This window comes from Heterodontus francisci, chromosome 42 (assembly GCF_036365525.1).
Source record: "Heterodontus francisci isolate sHetFra1 chromosome 42, sHetFra1.hap1, whole genome shotgun sequence".
Lineage (NCBI taxonomy): Eukaryota > Metazoa > Chordata > Chondrichthyes > Heterodontiformes > Heterodontidae > Heterodontus > Heterodontus francisci.
In genome coordinates, this window is record NC_090412.1 from 8,717,790 (window position 1) to 8,734,845 (window position 17,056).

The following is a 17,056-nucleotide window of genomic DNA, read 5'->3' on the forward strand; positions in this document are numbered from 1 at the left end:
ACTGACCTGTTCTGTGTTTCCAGTAATTCCTGTTTTTAGTTCAGGTTCCCAGTAATTGCAGGTTTTCTTTTAAATTTATGGTCTTTTTCCCACTGGAACCCAGTCTTTGACCATCAGCCTGGACTAGATGGCCTGAATCGAGTTAGCAAATGCTAGTCCTCTATGTTGGGGGTATGCATTTTTTTAAAAAACAAACAAGAATTCTGTCTGTAAGTTGCTCTGAATCTCACTTGCAGTAATTCTCAATTTGTGAGTTGGGGTGATTGAGTGCTGTTCTGGGATAAGCCGACATGGTTCTCTTCACCTCTGGGAGTTGGGTTCCAAACAAGCCCACACAGTCAGCCTTTATGGATGATCTCAATTGAAGAGAAAAAAGGAAAATTTTGCATTTATATAGAGCCTTTCACAAACTCAGGGCGTTCCAAAGTGCTTTGCAGCCAAGGAAGTACTTTTTGAAATGTAGTCACTGCGGTAATGTAGGAAATGCAGCAACCTATTTGCGCACAGCAAGCTCCCACAAACAGCAATATGATAACAACCAGATTATCTGTTTTAGTGATGTTGATTGAGGGATAAATATTGGCCTGTACCTTGGGGAGAACCCCCCTGCTATTCTTCAAAATAGTTCTGTGGCATCTTTCATGTCCATTTGAGAGGGCTGACAGGACCTCAGTTTAACTTCTCATCCAAAAGATGGCACCACTGACAATGCAGCACTCCCTCAAGCCTGCAGTGGAGAGCTGGCCTAGATTTTGTGCTCTGGTCTCCTGGAGTGGGACTTGAACCCATTACCCTTCTGACTCTGAGACATGAGTATCTTGGAAGAATTTGCTAGTATAGTGGGTGGTTTGAAAAAGGATGTCACTGCTTCCAATGCCAGGTTTAGTCAGTTCTTGGTTCATTATAGCAGGTGTAATTTAAGCCTCTTTTCTCTAGATATTGTTTGCCTGTGCAGAGGCACTTTACGCCCATGGCTACAATAACGAAGCATGTCGACTGGCGATTGACCTTGCCAGAGACCTCTTGGCCAACCCTCCGGATTTGAAGGTAGAACAGCCTCAAACGAAGGTAACAAAAAAAAAAAAAATGCTTGCATGTTCAATTGATTCCCGCCTCTGCTTTTGTTGTATTGTGAATTTTTGGAAAGAACGGCAGTTCTTAAGCACCTTGTTCCGAGTTTTTAATGACTGTGAATTCATATCTAGAATTTTCTAACAACTTGTATTTTGATAGCACCTTGAAGGGAGTAAAACATCCCAAAGCACCTTCATATGAGCGTTATAAGACAAAATTTGGCACCAAGCCACTTTGAGTGATACTAGGACAGGTGATCAAAAGCTTGGTCAAAGAGGTAAGTTTTAAAGAGTGACTTCAAGAAGGAGAGTTAAAGAGTTTGAGGGAGGGAATTCCAGAGCTTAGGGCCAAGGCAGCTGAAGGCATGGCCGTCAATGGTGATGTGATGGAAATTGGGGATGTGCAAGGGGTCAGGTTTGGGGGAGTGCAGAGTTCTTGAAGGATTGGAGGAATTTACAGAGATAGGGAGGGAGGCCATGGAGGTATTTGAACACAAGGATTCCAATTTTCAAATTAAGGTGTTGCTGGACTGGGAGCCAACGTAATATATGAGTCAGAGCTGATGGAGATATTTGAGCTTGTGAACAGGGGTTGATTGGGTCGATTGGAGAGAAAATACCTTAACTTGTGGGGTGTCCAAAACTGGAAGTCTTAAGTATATGACAGTCACTAATAAGTTTGATAGGGAATTCTAGAGAAACTTCTTTACCCAGAGAGTGATGAGAATGTGGAATTTGCTAACAGAAGAAATAGTTGATGCGAATAGCATGGGTGAATACCATAGATACATATAAGTGGAAGCTAGATAGGTGCATGAGGGAGAAAGGAATAGAAGGATATGTTGATAGGGTGAGATGGAGAGGGGTGGGAGGAGGCTCATTTGGAACATAAATGCTAGCATGGACCAGTTGGGATGAATGGCCTGTTACTGTGCTGTAGACTTGATGTAACTCTACATCCACATAATAAAGCATTTAATTTACTTGTGGCAGTACTGTAAATTGAAGTATTAATACATTGGTGACAATATGATATAGAAAATAGACTTCAGTGATCCTTTAAGTCGCCGCCTCATTGCTCTCATTACTGCCACCTTAAGTGACGGATGTGGTGACACCGACATTTCACCCTTGTGTTGCACAGCTTGAAACGTTATCTACAGGCACTCAAACTGTGGAAAGACACAAACTATAATCTAGTTGTACTGTTGGATATTTTTCAGTTTGAACACACTGACAAGCAGCTGAAAATAGTAGCTTGCACTCAATATGTTTGGATAAAAATTATAGCAATACATCTTAAGTGGCGTGACACAAACTTTGAGTTTCTACCTGGCTGTCACTTTTACATTACAGACGTTTAAGGGAATTGATAATGGAATCAAAAGGGGATTCGAGGAGAATGTTTTTTTTTCTCACAGCGAGTTCTGATGATCTGGAACGTGCTGCCTGAAAGTATGGTGGAAGCAGATTTAATGTAACTTTCAAGAGGGAGTTGGATAAATATACTTGAAAAGGAAAAATTTGCTGGGCTGTGGGAAGTGGGACTAATTGGATAGCTCCTTCAAAGTGCTGGCAAGGGTGCAATGGGACGAATGGCCTCCTTCTGTGCTGTATAACTCTGGTAATCTTAACTGGAAGATTGGGAGTACTGGAGAATGATATCTTACACAACACAGCATGCAGTGAGCTAGTCAAGGCCAAGTCTATCTTCATTCTCTCTTTTACCTTGGCTGTAATTGGTGTTTCCTTGCCTGCAGTTTTTTTATTTGGCACTGACTACATTGCACGCGATATTGTCAGAGGGTATGATGACACACCATTCAGTTGAAAGCTAGTGAGAAACGGTAATTGAGAGGATGAGAAAAGCTGTTTGAAAGGCATTGAGCAGATTTAGGAAATAAATTGGGCAACATTCCCACAGATCAGTAGATGTGTGGAACAGATTCCTAAAGATTTTTTTCTTAGATTGTTGTGTGTTGAGAAGGGGAATTGAGAGTTATGGAAGTGTAGAGCACAGCTTTATTTTTCCTGGGAATGTGGGGAAAAGCACTTGGCCATTGTTAAAATGGGCTATCGACAGATGAAATGGGGAAGAGGGACACAACAATGATGGACTAACTCTACAAGGATTCTGTTTGGAATGGGCCTAGAACTGGGGTCATAGTTTCATTTGAGACTGAGATGAGGAGAAATTTCTTCACTCAGAGTTGTGAATCTTCTATGGATGCTCAGTCGTTGAGTATATTCAAGACTGAGAGCGGTAGATTTTTGGGCACAAAGGACAGGGCGGGAAAGTGGAGTTAAGGTATAAGATCCGCCATGATTTTACTGAATGGCAGAACAGGGTTGAGGTGCCCTATGGCCTACTCTTGCTCCTTGCTCCTGTTTCTTATGTTCTTATGGGCTGAATATCTTTTTTCTCACCTTAGCCTTAATATTCTCATGTCGAATTTTATTCAGAAATATTGAAGCATTGATAACCTATGTTTGTTTCTCTTTCAGGGCAAGAAGAACAAAGTTTCAACTCACAAGCAAACACTAATTGCCGCCAATACCCTGACTAAAGTTGCCTTCTTGCTAATAGTCCTCAGTGAAAGGCAGGAGCTCCACAACTTAGCCTATAGTATCGGAATGTTTTCCCTGGAACTGCAGAGACCACCAGCATCAACAAAAGCCCTGGAGGTGAGTAAGAGTTAAAAGACATATACTGTAATATCCCTTTTTGTAATGAAATACGAAGGCCAGTAATTTCCTCGGAGCTGCTCCCTCTGCCGTAACTTTGCCGGACGGGATCTTAAACCCGGTTCGTGCACGTGAATGGGGTTTACGCCGCATTTTGGATGAAGTTTTAGCAGGCGAGCTAGAGCCACACAGAGGAATTTTCTAGCTGAAATGTTTGTCTCCTGGAGAAGCTTCCAACAACAAAGTATTCTCTTGGTTCCTTACTTATGTCGCTTTGCCCTGTGCAAAGTGACAGGATTTTAAGCAGATGTTCTGTGCCGCAAAATGTGTATCATAAAAGCTCTAGAGTGAATTTAATTGAATGCGGCCAGCACGCGATCAGATAGTCTTCATTTCCCTCTAAATTCTATAATTAGTCGAGCAGTTTTATCGCCATTATGGGAACAAGAGGAGGCCATTTGTCCCCTTGAGTCTGTTCCACCATTCAATTAGATCACGGCTGATCTGTATCTTAACTCCATCTACCCACCTTTGATTCATATCCCTTGATACCCTTACCAATCAAAAACTGTAGATGGTATGCATTCATATTAATTGCAAAACTGGAAAGCAAAAGGTAAAGGGCAATTATAAATCACACTTAAAAGGTTTATATTTATATTCCTGACCGTAGTATGTGAGACTATTGGTAGTCGGCACTGGGCGGGCAGTGGTTAACACCACAGACTCACAGCTCCAGTGACCCAGTTTCAATTCTGGGTACTGCCTGTGCGGAGTTTGCAAGTTCTCCCTGTGACTGTGTGGGTTTCTGCTGGGTGCTCTGGTTTCCTGCCACAGCCAAAGACTTGCAGGTTAATCAATAAATTGGCCATTGTAAATTGCCCCTAGTGTTGGTAGGTGGTAGGAGAATGGTGGGGAGGTGGTAGGGAATATGGGATTAATGTAGGATTAGTATAAATGGGTGGTTGATGGTCGGCACAGACTCGGTGGGCCGAAGGGCCTGTTTCAGTGCTGTGACTCTCTATGACTCTCTATGACTCTAGTGGCTGAGGAGCTGCCTAGATTCAAGGTAGCCAGTCTGTGTGGACTACAGTATTGAGTATCGATTGTTGTATCTGATGTCAGTGTAGCCCTGGTAGGAAATGAAGGGGGTCAAATGTTAATATAACCTGAACTACCCCCAGGAGGCAGAATTGTGACATCAGTGGGATATCAGAACGCTGCTAAATCCCTAAATTTTTTTTCCCCCTGTTATATTTTGTTTCTACTCCATGTCTCTCCCAAACTTCCATTTGAGACCACACCTTGAGTACTGTGAACAGTTCTGGGCACCACACCTTAGGAAGGGTATATTGGCCTTGGAGGGAGTATTATTATCAGAATGATACCTGGTTAAATTATGAGGAGAGATTACACAAACTAGGGTTGTATTCCCTGGAATTTGGAAAGTTTAAGAGGTGATTTGATCGAAGTTTTCAAGCTATTAAGGGGAACAGATGGGTAGATAGAGAGAAACTATTTCTGCTTGATGGGGAATCTAGGACGAGGGGAGTCATAGAGTTATACAGCACGGAAACAGGCCCTTCGGCCCATCGTGTCCGTGCCGGCCATTAAGCACCTAGAGCCAGACCTATCAGGAGTGAAATTAGAAAACACTTGTTCATGCAAAGGGTGGTGGCAGTTTGGAACTCTCTTCCGCAAATGGCAATTGCTGCCAGATGAATTAATTTTAAAACTGAGATTTATAAATGTTTGTAAGCTAAAGGTATTAAGGGATATGGGGCAAAGGTGGGTATATGGAGTTAGGTCACAGATCAGCCATGATCTCTGAATGGTGCAAGAGGCTCGAGGGGCTAAATGGCCTCCTCCTGTTCCTCTGTTTATATTTTTTTGCTTCATGGCTGCAATTCCATTGGTGACGAGCATTAAACAATTGGATTCCTCCATTCCCTGAAGGTCTTCCCCAGAGAAATGCTGGTCTGTAATAGATTGAGGATCAAGCCCCAGCATTCCTTTGAGGGCAGTACATGGAGCTTTAGTGATCTATCAACTGGAAATCTGGTGTAGAATGCTCGGTGTTTTCCTCCACAGTGCTGTATCCAAATGGAGTTCCCCCTGGTGTCCTGGCCAATATTTATCCCTCAACCCACCTCACAGAAACAGATTATTCGGTCATTATCACTTTGCTGTTTGTGGGAGCTTGCTGTGCGTGTACTGGCTACCACCAGTATATTTTTGGCTGTAAAGTGCTTTGAGACGCCAGGTGGTCATGAAAGGCGCCATATAAATGCAAGCTTTTTTTTTAATGCTTTCAGCAGAATTCCACTCTTACTTTGAAACAATTGGAATAAGGCGTTTGGAAAACGGAGGGTTTATTTTGAAAATGAGCAGAAATTAATGCATCCTATTTAGAAGGCTCTATCCATATTAATATTTAATGCAATTCATTGCATGTAGATTTTAAATTAAAATATTTAAAAAGCGACAGCTGCATTTTGGTCACTTAGAACCAGCTTATGGAAAATGTTGGATCTTAAAGAATGAAGCTTACTGTTTCTTCCAAATATTCAATTAATTCTTGCTATTTTTAAAAGCTGTGGAATCAGAGGCCAAAGGTTAGCTGGAGCACTGCTGAAGGAAATGGTGCCCAGAGTAATGGGTGCAAATTACAGTGGTAACGATGTAATCAGATCGCTCCATTGTTCCCCTGCTCTCTTTCCCCACCCCCCCCCCCCATTTCTCTTAAATACTTGTCCTCTAACGAAAGAATGTGCATTTCTATAGAACCTTTCATAACCTCAGGATGGGCGGCACAGTGGCGCAGTGGTTTGCACCGCAGCCTCACAGCTCCAGCGACCCGGGTTCAATTCTGGGTACTGCCTGTGCGGAGTTTGCAAGTTCTCCCTGTGACCGCATGGGTTTCCGCCGGGTGCTCCGGTTTCCTCCCACAGCCAAAGACTTGCAGGTTGATAGGTAAATTGGCCATTATAAATTGCCCCTAGTATAGGTAGGTGGTAGGGGAAGATGGGGGTGTGGTAGGAATATGGGATTAGTGTAAGATTATTATAAATGGGTGGTTGATGGTCGACACAGACTCGGTGGGCCGAAGGGCCTGTTTCAGTGCTGTATCTCTAAATAAAATAAAGTAATAAATAGATGTCCCAAAGTGCTTCACAGCCAATGAAGTGCTTTTGAAATGTAGGGAAATGTGCAGACAATTAGCATTCAGCAAGGTCCCACAAACAGCAGTGAGATAAATGACCAGATCACCTGTTTTACTGGGATCAATGTTGGGCGAACTTCCCTGGTCCTCCTCAAATATTGGCCTCAGGATCTTTCACAGTGACTTGAGAGGGGAGATGGGAGCTGGGTTTACTGAAGTGTCACCCTATCGATCAATTTGCTATCTGATTCCAGGCCAACACGAGAGGGATCGGGAATTGGCAGATTGAAACACCCTTCAATCTTCGCCCAGACTGTCCCTGTGGCTTTCCCTCTCAAACAGCTTCCTAATGGAAGAATCAAGTTAAAATTGCCCCCGATATTCTAGAAGAGCACAGTTTGAATTGGCTTGCTGTACCTTTTTAGTTCTCTTCTGCCTCCCATGTTCATCACTGCGTGATCTTCTGTCAAGAAGGTTAGCCTGCTGCCACACAGGTTTCCATAGCTGCTGCTCAAACAGTTCCTTAAACAGCATCAACAATTGAGGTCGTACCTGCTGATTCTGACATCTTCTCCTGACGGAGATAACATGTAGCATTTCAGCAAGTAGCTCAGCCAAGCCCAAATGATTCTCACTCAAATAATGAAACTCGCCTTTTGAGTGAAGAACTTGTGTCCGAAGCGTCAGAAGTTCAGCCCTCTGCTGGGTGGAAATCTCAATTTACTTCAATACACTTGCTGTTACAAATTTCGATGTAACTTTCTCCACTCCCACCATGCAGTGTTAATTCATCAGCTGTTTTGGTTGCCATTGGGTTCCTTTTAAGGAAGGAAGGATGTTTGCAATACTCCTGTGCATTTTGTATTCTGAAATATCTCATCAGTTTGCTGTGTGGCTGCAGTGATCAGTTTATCCATTTTTCTTCAAGTGATTATAACCTACAAATGTAATGCGGTGGCACATATCAAGTTTTCCACTCTTTCAGGTTAAACTTGCATACCAGGAATCGGAAATTGTGGCTTTGTTGAAGAAGATCCCGTTGGGTATAAATGAAATGAATACAATCCGAGAAAGGGCAGAACAACTGAGGGAAGGAAACTTCTGCGATTACAGGCCTGTCCTGCCACTCATGTTAGCCAGTTTCATCTTTGATGTCTTGTGCACTCCAGGTAAACTTCTGTGACTCAATTACCCAGTCATGTGTGATTACATAGAATCTACAGCACAGAAACAGGCCGTTTGGCCCAACAGGTCTATACTGGCGTTTATGTTCCACATGAGCCTCCTCCCGCTCCTCTTTATTTCACCCTGTTTGCATATCGTTCTATTCCTTTTTCCTCATGTGTTTAGCTAGCTTCTCCTTAAATGCATCTATGCAATTTGCCTCAGCTACTCCATGTGTTGGCAAATTCCACACTCTAACCACTCTCCAGGTAAATTTTCCCCCAAGCTCTCCATTGGATTTATTGGTATTTATTGGTTATAATTATAACCTCTCGTTTTGGACTCCCCCACAAGTGGAAATATCTTCTCTACATCTACCCTGTCAAGCCCTTCATAATCTTAAAGACGTCTATCTAACCCTAACCCTCAGTGTTCTCTTTTCTGTTGTTTTTATTTCTGATAGCCTGAGTTTAGCTCTTGACGGTTTGTGAAATAGCTCGTGTTGAAAAATGCGAGGACATCGCAATGTAGGTGAGAGACGCAGTATTAACAAGGCATTTGGATCTGGAGAATAAGTAGGTGGGTGAGAAGTGTTGGAATGAATGGTGACGAAATAATGATTCGATTACTCTCACTATGGAGATCCAGACCAGGAATATGATTCCGGGAAAGTTCACTACCATACACAGTTACTTTGGAATTTTGGTGCAAGACGTTTTGAGAACTCTGATTGCAATCAGTTGACGTTCCCTCTGAGCTGTGTCTCCCAGTTTCTTGCTTCTACCCGAATAGTACAGCCATTGGCAACTTCCACTGTCTCTTCAGAGGCGAATAAAAGATCTGCAAAAAGTATTGGTTTGTGGTCCTGATATGAATTTGCAAACTGAAAATATTTTGTAGATTTTTCCCCCATTGCCCTTTTCTCTTTTTAAATGAGAAATGTTTGAGAGTGTTTCTCCCTTGGCATTAGAAAAAATGGGTAGTGACAATTTAAATCTTATTTGATAGCAATAAATGGGCAGCTCCATCGTGTGATGTTAGGGAACGTGGTGACCAAGATAATCCAGCATGGGTCTGACTTGGTAATGACCTGGAACACGATCATTAAGATGGGTCAAGAGACCATGGGCAGTCATCTGGAAGGTGTTCATGAGTCCAGGTGGACTGTTGTTTGAGTTATTCACAAAGGAGACATGACCGAGATGGTGGGATCTGCAGAAGGCAAGAGAGGAAAGTATTGAGGATGGTGCTGCCATGACTGAAGTGACGATTTTATTCAAACGTCAAGTTGAATAATCCATCATTCCTGTGGTTATTTTTTTTCTCTCGAGTGCGTTGTCAGCAACAATAGGACACGGAAAAATCTAGACAAGTTTCTGCCTCTTTTTCAGTTGTTTCACCAACTGGATCGAGGCCCCCGAGTCGTAATCGCAACAACGAGATGCCTGGAGATGAGGAACTTGGCTTTGAGGCAGCTGTTGCTGCATTGGGTATGTAGACATTTGATTCTGCAGTGAATACAACAACAACTTGTATTTATATAGCACCATTAACACAATAAAACATCCCTTGGTGCTTCACAGGAGCTTTGGATTTTGTGCTGAAGATAATGGGGGGGGGGGGGGCCCAGAGGCGGGTCAGAAGGTGGAGGGGGGAGGACCCCGCTTCTGCCCTCTGTTGGGTCATGTTGCAATTCCACGGCAATTAACTGCCCGCTGTCCCTTTAAGGGACGAACTCCCGCCTCCAAGAGCTGCTGGCCAATCGGAAGGCTGACAGCTTTGCAGTACTGGCAGCGCCACTGGGAGCAGTGGTGACTGCTGGTACTGCAGGAGGTCCTGCAGTGCCAAACAGTTCGGAGACCGCGGGAGAGGTGAAGTGGGATTGGGGTTGCTGGGGTCATTCAGACAGGCCCTAGTGACGGGGGTAGGGTTAGTGAGGATGGGTGTGGGTCTTGCTGTGGGGGAGGGGCATTGGCGATCACTGCCAGGTGGGCCCGCCAAGGGCCCTGGATTGCCCCCAAAGGAGTGACACCCTCCCCCCCACCCTGACCCCGCTAAGAGGCTGCAGTTAATCTGTGTTTGGTAATTTGATTGGGGGTAGGGGGGGAACGGTGGTGGTCAGTGGTTGGCCAGGACAGCAGGAGACCTCCCCATTCTTCTGCAACTAAAAAAGTGCCCTAGGTTCTTTCACATTCAGCTGAGCGCGTGCGTGGGATCTCCCTGCACTGTGAAATAGTAACTACATTTTAAAAGTGTTTCACTGGTTATGCGCTTTGGGACATCATGGGGTCATGAAAGACACTAATAAAATAAATGCAAGTGTTTAATTTTTTTTTAATTGGGCATCTATTAATACACTCTTTAGTCTTTCAGTTTTGTGCGAGAATGTCATTAAGATCCATTAATTACAGTTGGGATGAAGGTGAAACTGATTGGAACAGTAACTGCCCTCAGACTCGCTGCTTGTGCGTCAGCCACTGATTACAACTGTATAGCCGGGAAGCACTTTGGGACCTTTTGCTATGTTAAAGATGCTTTATAAGTGCAAGTTGCTGTGAAAATCCTGTCCCATTCTGCCGTCTATGGAGATATGTGCGTGGATATTTGATCGTAAATGTGTGCTTAAAATGGCAGGCGCCATTGTTGTGCTCACATGCAGCTTTCAAACGCCAACTTTGATGCAGGTAAAACTCACAAGGTTTCTTCACTTCTGCATCTTTCCTTAGGCATGAAAACCACAGTAAGTGAAGCAGAGCACCCCTTGTTATGTGAAGGCACCAGGAGAGAGAAAGGAGACCTCGCACTTGCCCTCATGATCACATACAAAGACGATCAAGCTAAGCTTAAAAAAGTACGCATGACGGTTAGATCTGTAACGTCACAGGTTTTATATATTGCAAGTGGCTGTCGGTAATTCTAGAAATGTCTGCCGCATGTTTAGGTCAGCTGGTGCGAAGGAAATAATTTCATAAATTGCCAAGTGTGTCCTTACACAATGTTTTTTTTAAAAAATCAAGCAAGGTCCTTTGTCAATGAAATGCTTTCCTGTTGATCTTGATCTCAGCCACATTATAGCAGCTGAGTCAAACCCCTGTCCCATTTGCTAATAGTCATATGTAGTTTCCATGAGCTGTGTCATTGGCTGTTGTAAACTACAGCTGGTGAAGCTGAAATTGAAACCCTTGGCATGTGCCAGATCAGGGGTTGCCAGCGTGTCGATCGCGAACTATCAGTAGCTCGTGTTGGCCTTTGAGTAGCTCGCATGAAGCTCCTGACAACGTAGTCTGATTGCCCACATCATCCTGCTGGCATTAATCCACACATGGGCATCCTGGTGCCACCGCACACTGATGTCCCAACGGGAAGAGCGAGCGGAGGGTAGAGAGCGAGTGGGTAGTGGGTGGCATGTGATATTTCTCCTCCGCAGTAGAAGGAGCTTTCACTAAAGAAAAGGTTGGCGAGCCCTGTGCCAAATGGACAAGTCCACTTTTCAAAGAATTTGAACATTTTTTTTTAAAATGTGCAGACTATAGCCTTTCACTTAGACTTTAATTTATTTTTGATAAATGAATAAAAGTTATTTAAAAATGTAAATAATCTTTGGTCACAGGTTTAAGATAACTGTCAAAAAACTAAAGCCTAGGGCGGTGGGTGAGGAAAGATGAGAATTTTTGTTTAATTCAATGCGCTGTTGTGATCTGGAATGCGCTGCCTGAAAGGGCAGCGGAAGCAGATTCAATAGTAACTTTCAAAAGGGGAATTGGATAAATACTTAAAAGGAAACATTTGCAGGGTATTGGGGCAAGAGCAGGGGTCGGACTATAATTGGATAGCTCTTTCAAAGAGCTAGCCCAGGCACGATGGGCTGAATGGCTTCCTTCTATGCTGTATGATCACAATTGTAAAAGTGTTGTGTGTAGTCTTGCTGTCTGCAGCTGCCTTCTGCAGTAATGCTATTTTGCATTTGCCTGACAGTAACCTAATGCTTTAAGTACCACTAGGTAGGCTTCAGTTTTGCCTAGTCTGGCATCATGGATTGTAAAACTGCCTCCCAAGCTTGGAAGCAAAACAGCAGCCAAACAATGAGCCTGTAGCTGAGGGGAATAAACTCCCGCACATGGACTCCCTTCGGCTTGATAACCGTTCAGCTTGCTTTGAATGGGAGGAAATTCCTCAAAATGGACTTGGGCAGGAGTGAATTTCTGTATTTGACATTTGTGGTCTTGGGCACTGTAGTGTGATTTTTCTTTTTATCCACCAACTAAATGACTGTTCGAAATGATTCACATTGGGGCGAAACTTGCTGGAAGTCCTTCTAAGTGGGATGTAAATCATATTGGCAACTGACTTGCTGGCAGAGGTAATAGAGAGCTTTCTGTGGAGTCTTGAATTTCCACCCGCTTGTGTGGCAGAATTACTGCCAGATTTAAAACTTAAAAACTCTAGTAAACTTTGAAGACTGCAGACTTTGGGGTTTGGTTAGCTCAGTTGGCTAGACGGCTAGAGTGTGATGTGGAAAGACGCCAACAGCGTGGGTTCAATCCCCGTACCGGCTGTGGTAGCTCATGGGGACCTGCCTCCTTGCCTTGCCCCATGCTTGCAGAGTGGTTCCCTTCAAGCTATATGTTGCCAACTGTCTCTAATGGAGAGAGGTGCCAGTGGTCCTTTGGGATTACAGCTAGAACAATAAACAATGCCAGAGTTTTCTTTGCTGCATCTTCTGCTGTCCTTTAAGACTGAGACTACCACATGTAAAGGTAATACTGAGTGCAGCAAAATGTGAAGTTATCAAATGTTTTGTCGTGAAATCAGAAGTTACAATGTGGGAAATGCAATTATTTATTTTTCTTTTTGCCTACTCTTATTTTACAGCCATTATCTAAATAGTGCAAAAACTGGTGCGAATATTACTGGAAACTGAAGCTGTTTTTGTATTGGGATTAGTGTAGTGTTTGTATCACCAGTTCCTGGTAGTTTCAAAGCTCAGGGCAACCCTGAATGCTTACTGGATTTTCTATGGCAATCGGGAAGATCTGATTTTCAGAAGGGAGAAAAGCTTCTCTCGTAGCCCCGACCTCGGATAATGTGTCAAGTTGACTGTGGGTTTACAACCCACTGACATCTATGCATTGCAGCGGGGAATGTTATAGTCCAGAAAGCCAGTTGGTGAAGGATAGAACTGGACCCAATCTTTACACACTTTTATAAGCATTTATTTACCGATTTGCACATTACAAGCAGTCACCTCCTAACCTAGCAAGCACAGTTTTAGTCTGTGTCTATTTTTGCCTCTTTTGGACCAGTCGGGAGGTTGTTAATAAATAGGAACTAAGTGCCCCCTCTGAAAGGGGCACTGTAACAGAAAAAACCCACAAACTTAATAGGAAACTTAGGTAATGAGACTGAACTGACATTACCACTGGGAGAACTCTGTCTTCAAATAGTCTCCTTGGATCTTTAACATCCACCTGAATACTCGGATGGAACCTCAATTTAATGCCTCATCCAAACCATGTCACCTCTGACAATACAACACAGCTTCACTATCTCAATGGAGTATCAGCTTAGATAACATGTCCAAACCCTTGGGAAGGGTGATTAATCCTACACCTTTCTGACTCAACTGAGCTAAGCAAATGCAATTAAGGTTATTATTTAAGTGCCACCCAAATCTGATCATTAAGTAAAGAGGTAGACCCTGTATCACTGATGGGACTTTGCATGCTTCCAACACATAGCAGAAAATCCTGAACACTGCACCCTAAGTACGTTTGTCCTGACAAGCAATTTTATCAGTAGTTTGGATTCGTAGAATAAAGGTTTTCGGCTGTGGACATCCCTTGCGAACATTGACACACTCCTAAGGGACCCACTGTCGATACTGACCCACTCCCAGGGACCCCTGCAAAGCCCGACACACTCCCAGGAAACCCCTGCAAACACTGAGACTCTTGTGTTGTAACTTCTGAATGACCATGTTAACCACTGAAAGGAAGTTTTACTATCAGAACATTCTTATTAGTTTACAGCAAGAGAAATAATGTGAGTAGGTCAACAAATGCAGAAATGCTGACCTCGTGAACTCCCTGAATACTTCATTCGTAAACCTCCTCGGGGTCCAGAGAAACTAATTTGTAAACCAAACCAGAACTTGACTTCTACAAAGCATTTCTTTTCACAATTGAAATTTTCTCGTTCTAGATTCTGGACAAGTTGTTGGACAGAGAGAGTCAAACACACAAACCTCAAACGTTGAGCTCGTTCTACTCATCTAGTAAGCCACTGGCCGCCAGTCAGAAATCTCCATCAAAGCATGCATCCCAGACTGCCTCCAGTGTCCATCAGATGGCGAGCACATCATCAGCACCTCAGCAAGCTAGTGTGACGGCGCCTGTGCAGAACACTCCAGCGGAGAACTTTCCGGAAGGATCCACACAGGGTATGAATTCGTCCAGTCTTTTCTCATTTTTGATTTTTCACAAATAATTCAATTAGAAAGTTATGGTTATGATTTTTTTTTAAAGTAATTTCTTCCCATTCAATTTTATGATGTATTGGAAAAAAACAAAGTTGAAAGATCATAATTCTTGATTCTTGGGGCCCGTAGATGGATCCAGCGCAGAGGCACGGGACCGTTGCCCTTTGGGCACTGTACACCCCTGAGACACAGAGAGTGGAAGCTGTGCTGTAAAACAAGGCCAGCACGTTACTTGATTTTCACAGCAGTTCCTGGCATGTACTGTGTGTTGCCTTTCCAACGCCTGGTGTCAGGAACTGTAAATATATGGTGCCAGGGGCTCTTAAAGAGCTGCTGGTCACCCTTAAAGGAGCAGTGGTTAAGAAGTGACGGAAGGCAAACCATGGTCTGAGCAGTGACGTTTGAAGTATAATGCCAGAAATGCTTGGGGCAGGCGAGAGAGAAACAATTAATGTTTCAGGTTTCATCAGAACTGGAAAAATTAAGAGACGTGGCAGGTTTTCAGCAAGTACAGAGGCAGGGAAAGGGGGAGGAGGGAGGAACGAACAAAAGGGAAGGTCTGTGATCGGGTGGAAGGCAGCAGAGATTAAATGACAAAAGGGGTGATAGTGCAAAGCCAGAGGGGATGGTAATTGTTAATCTGTTTATTGTGTATTGATTATATGCAGGTGAAGGGTGTTAATTGGGGTCTTAGTTGAGCACTTATAACCAACATTTGCTGAGACTGGTGGAGGGTTGTGAGTGAGAAATAGAGAAATACAGCACTGAAACAGGCCCTTCAGCCCACTGAGTCTGTGCCGACCACCAACCACCCATTTATACTAATCCTACATTTAATCCCATATTCCCTCTCACATCCCCACCTTCCCACAATTCCCCTACCACCTACCTACACTAGGGGCAATTTACAATGGCCAATTTACCTATCAACCTGCAAATCTTTGGCTGTGGGAGGAAACCGGAGCACCCGGCAGAAACCCACGCAGACACAGGGAGAACTTGCAAACTCCGCACAGGCAGTACCCAGAACTGAACCCGGGTCACTGGAGCTGTGAGGCTGCGGTGCTAACCACTGCGCCACTGTGCCTACATGTTTCTAATCCTTTTATTCTGCACAATAAATGTAAAACTGAGTAAATGTAGGCTCCAGCATTATCCTTCCATAACAAGCTTTCTGGAATTTAACAGTAATGGAACAAGTAAATAAACACGAAATGGGTTTAGAGGAGGTGTAAATGGCAACAGCAGAATCGTTACCAGCAGCTGCGGCTGGAAAAATAGGAGCAGTGGCTATGATCTGAAATTGTTGAACTCAGTGTTGAGTTTGGAAGGCTGTACCATCCTTTAGTTTCATTCTTCAACCTTGCTTGCTTAGCTGAAGGCAGGAAGTCCAAAACATGGGGCCTAGGCAGCTGAAGGCACGATTGCCGTAGTGCAGGGACGGGCGAGTGGAGGCTGGTGTGATCAGAGTCAGCGGAGAGTAGAGATCTGGAGGTGGGGGCTCGCAGGGCTGATGCAGTGAATGGTAAAGAGTTAGGCCAAGAACGTGTTGAAATAGGGAATCCAAACTCGCAGGATGCAAATTTTACATATGAGGTGGTGGGGGAGTGGAAGCCAGTGAAGGACAGTGAGATCAGGAGTGATGGGTGAGTGGAGTGTCTTGCAGAATAGGATATGGTTGTCAGAGTTTTGGGTGCACTGAAGTTTATGGAGGGCGTGCAATAGGAGAGTATTGGAATAGTTGCTTTTCTTTGCATTTTGATGCTCCTTCATAGGGTGCCTTCCTGCCAGCACTCTTAAAATATTGTTATTCTCCCACTCCTCTAGATGCCCAAGAGGAGGAGAGGTTAGAACCCAACCTAGTACTTCACAGCACCATCCACCCCTACAGCATCCAGTGCATGTGTCAATTGGGGACTTGTAGGAAAGATTACTTGCTGAAGCACAAAGCTCAAATGACGAAGGCTTGTGGGATTTGAGGTGGTGCAGCCTTCAGGTTGGAGGGCTATCTTGAGTCCTTGAGCTTCTGACCCTAGGGAACAAGAAGTCACAGTGCCTGACTAAAGATGCACTTTGAAAGTTCAGCGTCAGCAGCTTGTGCAGTCATTTGAATGTGTGCCAAACAACTTGCATGCTTTGGGAGACTCTACTAAGGAGCCCACAACTCTCATCTTCATGACAGCCTCACCGAGTGTCAGGCCACCATTGAGCGTGAGCACTCCAGAGCCCTCTGCAGAGCTTCCTGTTCCTGCTGTCCTAATCTCGGGCCTAGCTACCATTCCAGCTGCTTTGATTGGAGCTTTACAGTCTTCAGTTTATTTTGTTTGGATTCATCGAATTGGGGAATTAGTTTGAAACAATCCTGAAGTTGAGCTTCAGCAATCTCATTGCTGCCTGTTTGTGGTCTTACACTGGTATCTTGCTTTGATGAGGGAATGCCTAACAACAGGGGACTGGAAGATGATTGCACAGGCGATGCTTTGATTTTTAAAT

The 17,056-nt window shown here is 44.0% G+C and overlaps 1 protein-coding gene across 3 annotated transcripts in view; it reads left to right on the forward strand.

Annotated features, from left to right (window-relative positions):
• zswim8 (zinc finger, SWIM-type containing 8) overlaps nucleotides 1-17,056 on the forward strand; it is a 158,163-nt gene that overhangs the window by 107,695 nt on the left and 33,412 nt on the right. For all 3 annotated transcript variants that reach the window (XM_068020508.1, XM_068020509.1, XM_068020507.1), the window contains 6 exons: nucleotides 937-1,068; nucleotides 3,579-3,758; nucleotides 7,907-8,090; nucleotides 9,477-9,575; nucleotides 10,812-10,936; nucleotides 14,287-14,524. In XM_068020508.1, coding sequence (XP_067876609.1) covers nucleotides 937-1,068; nucleotides 3,579-3,758; nucleotides 7,907-8,090; nucleotides 9,477-9,575; nucleotides 10,812-10,936; nucleotides 14,287-14,524 — 958 coding nt within the window. The remainder of the gene's footprint in view (nucleotides 1-936; nucleotides 1,069-3,578; nucleotides 3,759-7,906; nucleotides 8,091-9,476; nucleotides 9,576-10,811; nucleotides 10,937-14,286; nucleotides 14,525-17,056) is intronic.